The sequence below is a fragment of the Lipotes vexillifer genome, unplaced genomic scaffold (genome assembly GCF_000442215.2).
Source record: "Lipotes vexillifer unplaced genomic scaffold, Lipotes_vexillifer_v1.1 scaffold1275, whole genome shotgun sequence".
NCBI classification, from domain to species: Eukaryota; Metazoa; Chordata; class Mammalia; order Artiodactyla; family Lipotidae; genus Lipotes; species Lipotes vexillifer.
This window is the reverse complement of record NW_006770093.1, coordinates 685,753-696,229: the sequence shown is the minus strand read 5'-3', so window position 1 is coordinate 696,229 and position 10,477 is coordinate 685,753. Positions and strand designations below refer to the sequence as shown.

Below are 10,477 nucleotides of genomic sequence, written 5' to 3'. Positions count from 1 at the left end.
CAAAAAAAAAAAAAAAAAAAAAAAAACGGAGGAAAGATCTGGGCTGGAGATACCTAGATGCCCACGATGCCATCAGTACAGAGGTGGTAAGTGAAACAATGAAAGTAGGTGGGATCACCATGGATGATGGCGTAGAGTGAGCACAGCACTGGGATCTGAGAGAAGCCTGGGAAAAAAAATACATATCACAGAACAAATGAGGGAAGAGAACTGCGTTAAAGAGAAACACGAGGAACCGGGACCAAGGACCGAGCCTTGTATGGAAGCCTCTTTAAGAGGGAGAACTTAGCACCCTCCACCACCTGCCGTCCACCTAGTTCCTAGCATCTGAACACCTGCTAAGCATGAGGCATGTCATGAGGTGACCCCTGAACAGCAAGGGAGGAAAGGAAGGAAACAGGAACAGTCACGTATGACTACTTATTGAGAAATTTGGTTGAAAACAATAGGAAGGGAAAGTTTCATAGTCAAGGGGAGGTTTTGTTTTGTTTCATTGTGTTTTGTTTTGTAAGCAGGGGCTGGGGAGGCAGCATAAGTGGATTTAATTGTGTTTGTAGGTCCAGGGGATGGACCTGGTCAAAAGGGAGACGTAACTCATATAAAAGACGTGGGAGGATGGTGTATGGAGTAGGGCTCCAGAACAGGTGGAAGGATGAGGAATCAGTGAGAAAGGGACGAGAATCACAAGCAGGAGCGTTACCAACCGACAGTCTCTCTTCTCCGGTTACCCTTGGGAGACGTGCAAGGCGCAGAGACCAAGGTCATGCAGCAAGTTGAGGGTGAAGCCAGATGCACAATGCTGCTTCTCAGTGTGCTGGCCCCTCTGTCCTAATCCAACGGCCTAATGTGCCCAGGTAACCTATCACCTCACAGATGCTGGAGGGACCCGGAGTGTAGACTTGGGGTGGAAGGTGGGGCAAGAGGTTGGAACACTGGGTTTCCACGGTCCTGGAGCATTTTCTTTAGGAGTGTTTTGAGGCAGAGGCCCTGGCCTTTATTCCAGTAGGCACCAAGCCAACGGGGGCTGCTGTGAGGTTACAGTGGGAGATCACAGGCCTGCAGGTGATCATGCTGGGGAGACAACATCACTGAACTGAGATTGTCAGAGACCGCATAGTGCTGGCACCGCCATTCCTTGGGGAGCCAGGGTAGGCATGGTGGCGAGATTTACAGGACATCACAAAGCAGCTGCTGAATCCCCCACTATAGTCCTGCCAAGGCTCGGACGCTCACCTTGACATTCTTTGGGGCTGAAACAAAAATCCCCTGGTAGTTAAGTGGAAATTTTCACAGCACAACGCATTGAACCATTGTCACTTTCGGACTGGGCAGTGATGTGAGGAATCAGACAGAAGGGGAAAGGGGAAAGTATCCAACGATGGGACTCGAGGGTCCCGCGGTGGGGAATCCACTCACCAACCGTCACAATAGCCCCTCACATTTGTAAAGCATTTTTCTGCCACGTGTATTTACTGCAACATTAATTAAACTTTTGTGACAGGTGCTAGGTAGACAAAGATGGGCCCCCTACCCTTGAGAACTCATAAAGGAATCGAAACAGATCAAGATGCTGTTCGGTGCAGCCAGTGCTGTGACTGAGACTTGGGCAAAGGATTATGGGTCACAGGGACTTCCCTGGTGGTCCAATGGTTACGACTCTGCACTGTCACTGCAGGGGGTACGGGTTCAATCCCCGGTAGGAGAACTAAGATCCCGCATGCCGTGCACATGGTGCAGCCAAGAAAAATAAAATTAGAATTAAAAAAAGGATTATGGGGCATAGGGAAATTATCCTACAACTCAAGGGTCTGGGTATCCATACACGTAACAAGAGTTTGGGGCAATGACCTCTCTCTTGTTCTCCTACTCTGCCTACTCCTCTGAGCCCTGTAAGGAGTGAAGAATGACCAAAGAAAGGCCTAAGACCTCCCCAGATGGTCACTTTTCCAAAGTACACATTTCTGGACAGCAGGCTTCAGCCAGAGTTTTGCAGGCTCCCTCGCTGTAGGCTCAGCGCTCTCTGTCCCCAGGCAAGTTGGCATCCCCTCGTGTGCGGACTTCACACTCAGAGCCCCCTTGGGTCCGGCCGGGCTGTCTCGTCTTTCTCCTCCACCCTCCAGACCGTACAAAGGGCCTGAACAAATGGCCTTTGCTCAGAAAGCGTCAAACCTCTTCCTGGGTCACACCTTTCCCCGCTTCCCACTCGTTCCTGGCTTCCGGCCTCAGAGCCCACCCTGTCCACACGGATAGGCGGTCAGCATTGTGGGCGGCCGGGCCCTCCCTGGGTCAGGAAGGAAGGATGCACCCACCTCTGGGCGTTTGATGGTGACTCGCCCAAAAGTGTCTACTCCCCCGCACCAGACACAGGAGGGACAAAAGCCCTTCCGTGATGGGGACTGAGCTCCAAACCTCAAACCAGAGGTCCCGTCTCCCTCTGCAGCCAGCAGGCTCTTTCCAAATCCCCCACCCTGATTCTCCGACAGCCACAGTAAATCTTGTCTTGTTCAAGGTGATATCCTCAGTGCTTTGATTCATGGTAGGTACTTGGTATATCTGTGTTGAGATCGAAAGAGATGAAAATTGTAATATACAAACAGTAAGAATTATTATTCTAAGAAGATGGGGCTAAGGTGGAGGTATACATGTAGTCAGTTATTCTCTGAAATTTTCTTTACCAGCCGTTGGCCTAGGTCAGCGGCAGACACTACCAATAGTGTTATTTAGCTCCCATTCAGTGGATGAAAGCACGATGGTTGAAAAAAACCCCAAATTTCTCAAATGATAAAATTAAAACAGGAAGTAAATGGAGTGTAACCCTTAAAAAATTGTATTAAAAATATATGGAGAGAAAGACATATATCATATGATATCGCTTATATGTGGAATCTTAAAAAAATGATACAAATAAACTTATTTACAAAACAGAAATAGACTCACAGACTTGGAGAACGAACTTATAGTTACCAGGATGGAAGGGTGTGGGGGGGGGGGGGGATAGACTGGGAGTTTGGGATTAGCAGATGCAAACTATTACATATAGAATGGATGAGCAACAAGGTTCCTACTGCAGAGCACAGGGAACTCTGTTAGGCTTGGAGAACGAACTTATAGTTACCAGGATGGAAGGGGGTGGGGGGGGGGGAGGGATAGACTGGGAGTTTGGGATGGACATGTTCACAATGCTATATTTAAAATAGATAACTGGGCTTCCCTGGTGGCGCAGTGGTTGAGAGTCCGCCTGCCGATGCAGGGGACGCGGGTTCGTGCCCCGGTCCGGGAAGATCCCGCATGCCGTGGAGCGGCTGGGACCGTGAGCCATGGCGGCCGAGCCTGCGTGTCCCGAGCCTGTGCTCCGCAGCGGGAGAGGCCACAGCAGTGAGAGGCCCGCGTACCGCAAAAAACAAAAAACAAACAAAAAAACAGATAACTAACAAGGACCTACTGTAAAAAAAAAGACGACATGATACAAAAAATATACGTGAAGGGATAAACAAATTAAGAAGAAGAAATAGCCGCAGCCTTGGCGAAAAAAAGAAATTACTCCTCAAAAGGAGATTTAAAGAATTTTTTAGAAGAATTTAAGCAACTTTACAGAATAAAAGAAACTAGTGAAAAAGAAATTAAAACAGGCAGAGTCAACACAGGAATCTGACCCAGCGCCCTTTGCACAGTAACACAAAGAACTCAGAAGCCAATAAAATCAAATAAAGCACCAGAGACTTCACAGTTTAGGAGCCAGAGCTATGAATACGTCTTTCCCTTCATACGGATGCAGGCTGGTCTAGTAAATAACCTTTCAGGAGGGTTCCTGAGAGTTTGGGTTTCTAAGGATCCTGATCAGCCCTTCAGGAAGATTTAGGATGATGGCCCGCACACTTCAATGGAGAAACAGGGTAGATTTGTTTTTAGGCACAATTCCCAGTTCATGCCACCAAGAAATGACGTTTGTTTTTTTAAACCTATTACCTTTCTAGGGGTGAAGAACTCCACCTGTAGGAACCCTCGTTTCTAGATATAGAGAACCTAGCACAACATCTAAGCTCCGTGGATCACGTGGGAGCCTAAATTCTGGAAAATGGGGACAAAGCTGGGAGGCCTTGTCTGTTTGGGCGGCTGTCTGGCGCCCCCTTGTGTTCAGTGTCTGGACCCAAAAGAGCCGAAAAGCAGCACGGAGGGAGTGAGTGTCAAATGGCTGAGCTATTTTCCACCAACAGCCTGTGGCCAATGAGAAGCCAGAGGAGCGGGCTCAGGAGTAGATGCAGGCCCCTCCGCTGACCATCTGGGATGTCTTCCCAGCCCTGGGGGAAGCACACTTGCTAGGACAAGCTGCCTAGAACGGGACAGATGGAAGCAGTGCCCAAAGCCGCCCAATTGTCTCCACCAGGGAGATGGATCATTGTGTCCCTCCTGCTGGGTGTTTGGCCAGCGGGCTTTTCCTCTGGACTTAGTGCCCAGGCTAGAGGCGCTTATAGACTCTTTTAAAAACAACAACAACAACAAAAAAAACAGATATTCACTGCTCTGCTGAAAACAGTTTGGGCCCCTGAGGAGACATTGCAGGGGCGGTTTTGAACGTGCTACGTCAGTGGGCCGTAATGGGCATGGTGTGCCTAGCAGAGGTACATCCCACCCTCGGCCGTAAATAGCCCTTAACGGGCTGATGCAGAAAGCCTGGCATTGGCTCTTCCTCCTGCCCTGCCCGCTCCCCCTGACTCCCACCTCCGGGGCTCTGCCATCCCAGATCACCAAATCATGCCCCTGGTGTGAAAAGATGCCCTCGGCTCCTGGGCAGTGGCACCTCCAGTGTGGAACTGCACGGCTGGTGCCAAGCTTCCGGGGTCAGTTCTGGACATAGAGTGGGGCTCACGCAGCAGCTCTGATGGGAGCCTTAATCCCTGGTTAGATCCTGGCTCTTCCTCATATAAGCTGAGTCACATGAATTGTCACTGAAAATCTCTAAGCCCCCGTCTCCTCATTGGCAAAAGGAAGATCTCAGGCCTGAAGTTAGCCCAACCTGTATCTAGGGATTTTAGAGAGTTAAGTATGTTGATAAATCGAACAGACACCTTCTTGCCTCTAAGCCTTTGCACATGCTGTTCCCACTGCCTGGAACAGTTTTCCTCCTCATGTCCTTCTCTAGTCTGACGTCTCTTTATCTTCAGTCTCCACTTAGACTTCTCCAGAAACCCGTCTATGGTCCCCTGAGCCTGGGCTTGGTCCCCTCCAGGGGTTCCCATAACCCCCTGCATGTCCCCGGTCCCAGCAGTGACCATGTGGTATGGTCACTGGCCGGTCTAGATCCTCACTTGAACCCTATGAGCCCAGAGCAGGGATCACATCTGCATTATTCACCTGGACATCTGCAGGGCCTGGTGCAGCGTTTGGCACGTAGTACGCACTCAATAAATATGTGTCGAACAGGTGGATGGGCTCAGAATGAAACACAGGCTGAGGCCAGAGGGTAGAGGCCGAGTCAAGAAGGCAGCTAACGAGACAGGCGCACATCACAGCGTGTCCACGTTCTGCACCACCGCCCACAGCCCGACATGTCAGTCCTGGAAGCCCTGGAACATGGGCCAGCGAGGTCTCTGCCTTTGCCTTTTCAGTGCCCCTAGCAGAGCTCGGGCCATTCAGGCCGGGAACCCACGAACAGGGCCCACTCTGTCCAAGCTCAACCAGAGAAGCTCTCCTTTTATTGTTTTGTGTCTGTGTTTCTCAACGTGATTGTGCTTAAAAATCTGGCCCTACGGTTCAAAAGAAGAACAAGAATGAGAAACTTAAAAACCACTGATTTCATCCTACGCCCTCATTTTACAGATGAGGAACAGAGCTGCAGAGAGGACAGGGGGATTTTCCCCGAGGTCACACAGCTCAGTATCAGAGTAGGAAGAGCCTGAATCCTCAACTCTTTAGATACTTTCTCGAGGGAGGGAGGGAGGTGTTGGGGTTGTTATTTGGAGTGAGGTGCTGAGGGTCTGAGAGGAGACCCTCCCAAAAGGTCCCCAAAGTGGGATGTCCCCCCTCTGTGGTATCATACATGACCCTCACCCCACCAACCCGAGCTAGCCCTCCTCAGAGGTGGGAAGCAGGACGGGGTGCAGCGGGAACACCAGAGGGTGTGCCCAACGGTGGGAGTTCAAGTTCAGGGGCTCTCAACATCCAATGTCCACACGCAGGCTGACTCTCTGCCTGGTGGCCCTGACAACTGTCCCCCGGACTATTGTGTTTCAGGCCACGGAGGGCTGAACCAGCTGGGAGGGGCCTTTGTGAATGGCAGACCCCTGCCCGAAGTGGTGCGTCAGCGCATCGTGGACCTGGCCCACCAGGGCGTGAGGCCCTGCGACATCTCCCGCCAGCTCCGAGTCAGCCATGGCTGTGTCAGCAAGATCCTTGGCAGGTAAGCACAAAATTCACCCCTCACCACCCTCCCTTTCAGGGACTCGTGGGGTGTCCTGCTAGGGCCCCTCAACAGGACCTGAACAGGATGTGGTGCTGCTTCTGGGCTTCACCCATCTGCTGCCCTTCTGTGGTTTCCTGCCCTTCCTTCCTCGTTTGTCCATTTCTCCTTCCTTTCATTTCTCCCTCCCCCGAGGTCTCCTTTGCCCCACGTCCCATTTTCTATAGACTTCTTTGTTCCTAGAGCAGAAGAGTCTTCCCCAAAGGCCCTCCCGCTGCTGAGACCAAGGGAAGGGAGCCACTGGGGAGCGGACACACGATCAGAGTTGACTCCCGAGGTCTAACCCCAGCTTGAGGGACCTCTGAGTTTCTGTTTCTCAAACCGTAACTCCCAGAGTATCTGCCACAGAAGCACCGGGGTTGCTTGAGGAAATGCAGATCCCTAAGCCCCGGGCCAGGCCTACAGCAGCCTCTCTGGGAGCCAGGCCCGGACGCTGTGATTTTTATGAGATGACCAGGTGACACTTACGGACACTAACTCCAGAGCAGCAGTTCACAGCCCTGGCCGCACGGTAGAGTCACCTGGGGAATTTTAATCTGAAAGAGAAATTGATGTCTAGGCCCCAGCCCACCCCAGTTAAGGAAGAACTTTCGGGGAATGAGTCCAAGTTTCGGTATAGTGTTAAGCCCTCCTCGAGTGATTCTAATTTCCTGCAGCCAGAGTTAAGAACTGCTAACCCTGGGCTTCCCTGGTGGCGCAGTGGTCGAGAGTCCGCCTGCCGATGCAGGGGACACGGGTTCGTGCCCCGGTCCGGGAAGATCCCACGTGCCGCGGAGCGGCTGGGCCCGTGAGCCGTGGCCGCTGAGCCTGCGCGTCCGGAGCCTGTGCTCCGCAACGGGAGAGGCCACAACAGTGAGAGGCCCACGTACCGCAAAAAAAATTAAAAGAAAAGAAAAGAAAAGAACTACTAACCCAAAGGTTCAGGAGGGACCAGAAGCAGCGAAGCTCTGGACCGACGCAGCCACGTAGTCCAGTCTGGAGGGCCACTTTGGGTGGGAAGTGCCCACACGCAGGGTATTCGGGGCTTTGTGTCAGCTTGGTGTACCCGTCTCCCTTACCCAAACTGTAAGTGCATTCAGGAGGAGTTCTGGTTCAAAGAGACCAAAGCCTGATCTGTAACTGAACGTGGAAAGCCCTGCTTTCCCGGCCAAAGTCGTCAGGGAAAAGCGTGGTCCCAGGCTGGGGTCAGGAGAGGCGTTCCCAAGATGGTCTGCAGTATCCCACGAAAGGGATGAGCGCCGGAGGGTGGTGACACATAAAGGGAGTTTTTTTGTTTTGTTTTGTTTTTAAAGAAGATGTTGGGGGTAGGAGCTTATTTATTTATTTATCTATTTTGGCTGTGTTGGGTCTTCGTTTCTGTGCGAGGGCTTTCTCTAGTTGCGGCGAGCGGGGGCCACTCTTCATCGCGGTGCGCGGGCCTCTCACCGTCGTGGCCTCTCTTGTTGCGGAGCACAGGCTCCCGACGCGCAGGCTCAGTAGTTGTGGCTCACGGGCCTAGTCGCTCCGCGGCATGTGGGATCCTCCCAGGCCAGGGCTCGAACCCGTGTCCCCTGCATTAGCAGGCAGGTCCTCAACCACTGCGCCACCAGGGAAACCCATAAAGGGAGTTTTAAAGAGACAGATTTTATTTCATGGCAGAAGAGACCAGAGTTTCCCCAAGGAGGGGAGGCAGGCTATCCTGCTGAGGGGTTGCGGGGAAGGGGAGTGGAGACCCTGGGAGAATAGGCTCAGCTTAAGGGAGCTGGACGTGGCCAGGGCTCCAGGCCACACTGGGCTTCCAGAGTCCATGAGGAGCTGCTTCAAGTTAAACTGTGTGACCTGGTGGGAAACCAGTGGCTGGGGGTATGGGGTGGGGTGCAGGGGGGGAGGGGGTTTATGGAGAACAAAGGTGAAACCAGCAAGACAGGGCAGAGGGCCCAATGACCCCTGCTGGCTTCCTGGGGAGGGAGGGGTAAAACCAGGATGGCCAAGGAGAACAGTAAGTCATGCTTCAGCCAAGAACCGCTGGACAGAGCAAACCGCCACCGGGAACCTGTATGTACCCGCAGAGCACATTCGTCAAAGTGCCCTTTCGAAGAAGGGAGGTGTTTTGTGCCCCATAAGGTGGCTCTTGCAGGTGCTCAGACGCAGGAGGCTGGCCAGAGGGATGACGGGAAAGAGAGAAGCCAGGTATCCCTGGGCGAGGTCTATTGAAGAGAGTTCTGGTTTGGCAGCCGCATAAACCTACCCATGCAAGGGAAACAGGCAGTGCCGGGAACATCGTGTTGGAGGCCGGCCCCGGGGGCACGATTCACCCCCGGCTCCTCCCCAGAAGCCTCGGAAGGGAACGAGAGTCTCTGGCTAAGTTCCTGCCCGAAGACCCCACCTGCTTACTGGGTACTTCTTTGGGGTTCTCTATTGGAGTAGGTACTACGAGACTGGCAGCATCCGGCCTGGAGTGATAGGGGGCTCGAAGCCCAAGGTGGCCACCCCCAAGGTGGTGGAGAAAATCGGGGACTACAAACGGCAGAACCCGACCATGTTTGCCTGGGAGATCCGAGACCGGCTCCTGGCCGAGGGCGTCTGTGACAACGACACTGTGCCCAGTGTCAGCTCCATCAACAGGTGAGAGGGACACCGCAGCCAGGGGCCGGGGAACCCGGGCTTTGGGGGAATCATGACGGAGACCTGGCTTGAGTGGAACGGAGCCTGGAAAGGGGCGGCATGCTGAAGGGTCAGGTCGGAAGTGCCCCGGGCCCAGGGCAGGCACCACCCCCTCCAGCCTCCTCACTGCCATGGGGCATCCCCACCCTCATCCCTCTCCTCACCGCACCGCCCTCTCACCCCGTCCCCAACCCAGACTGTACCCACTGAAGTCTCCTTCCCCACACACCACATGTGCTTTCGTTCAATAAAAGAAACTCCCTCTTGCATTGATCCTTTCTTGAGCGAGGCACAAGACCCCCTAACTGGGACCTCATCCAAACACCCACTCATTTGTTTAGTCATTCAATCATTCACTCACCACCTCAATCAATCATTCACTTGCTCACTCATTCATTCACACATAAGTCACTCTCACGTGTAGGCCCTGGGGACGCACAATCCTTGCCCACGTGGTGCTTACAGTCCAGTGGGAAAACACACTAATCGAGTCCTAATCAAGTGCCCATGCAAACAACGGTAAGAAATGCAGCTCTAAGTTTGGCTAAGGAGAGAAATATGAGGGTATTGAGCTGGCAGAGGGTGACTTTGTTTAGGGAGGTTCTGAAAAGATGCCTGGAGTAAGAAATAACTAATAAGAGTTAACTAGGTGAAAGGCGGGGGGGATGGTGAAAGGAGCTCTGAGACAGTACGTGCAAAGGCCCTGTGGCGAATAGGATTTTATACAAGAAGCTGAAAGAAAGCCAGGAGGTGGAGGAAAGGGGAGCATGAAGTCGGCTGAGGTGGAGATGTGAAGAAAAGGCTGCAGTTCAGAGGCTGGTGACCGTGCTGCGTATTCTTGCCTCTGACCTAGAAGCTATGGGAAGAACCTTGGCAGATGTTAAGCCCGAGGCTGACTTGCATTTCAGAAAGTCCACTCTGGCTGCAATAGAAAGAAAAGATTAGAAAGGGTCAAGAGCAGAGAGGGGTGGGCCAGTGAGTGACCCTGGAGGGAGAGTTTGGTGCTGGCAGTGAGGGACGCAGAGAGGGATGGATGCTGGAGAGATTTACACGGTCAAACCCACAGAACCTGATGACGGGCTCGATGAGGAGGGAGCGAGGCAGATGCTGAGCCCCACGTGCATTTATGCCTTGAGTGACCAGGGAGACTAATCGTGAAATGGGAACAGTGCGAAGGACCAGGCGTGAGGAATAAGGTCTCGGGTTTGAGTGTGGACAGGCTGAGTTTGAGGTGCCTTTTTTTTTTTTTTTTTTGGGGTACGCGGGCCTCTCACTGTTGTGGCCTCTCCCCTTGTGGAGCACGGGCTCCGGACGTGCAGGCTCAGAGGCCATGGCTCACGGGCCCAGCTGCTCCGCGGCATGTGGGATCTTCCCAAG

At 52.9% G+C, this 10,477-nt stretch overlaps 1 protein-coding gene across 1 annotated transcript in view; it reads left to right on the top strand.

Moving 5' to 3' along the window:
- Positions 1-10,477, top strand: part of PAX8 (paired box 8) — a 58,450-nt gene that overhangs the window by 24,597 nt on the left and 23,376 nt on the right. The window contains exons 3-4 of the mRNA XM_007446021.1: positions 6,232-6,397; positions 8,864-9,061. Coding sequence (XP_007446083.1) covers positions 6,232-6,397; positions 8,864-9,061 — 364 coding nt within the window. The remainder of the gene's footprint in view (positions 1-6,231; positions 6,398-8,863; positions 9,062-10,477) is intronic.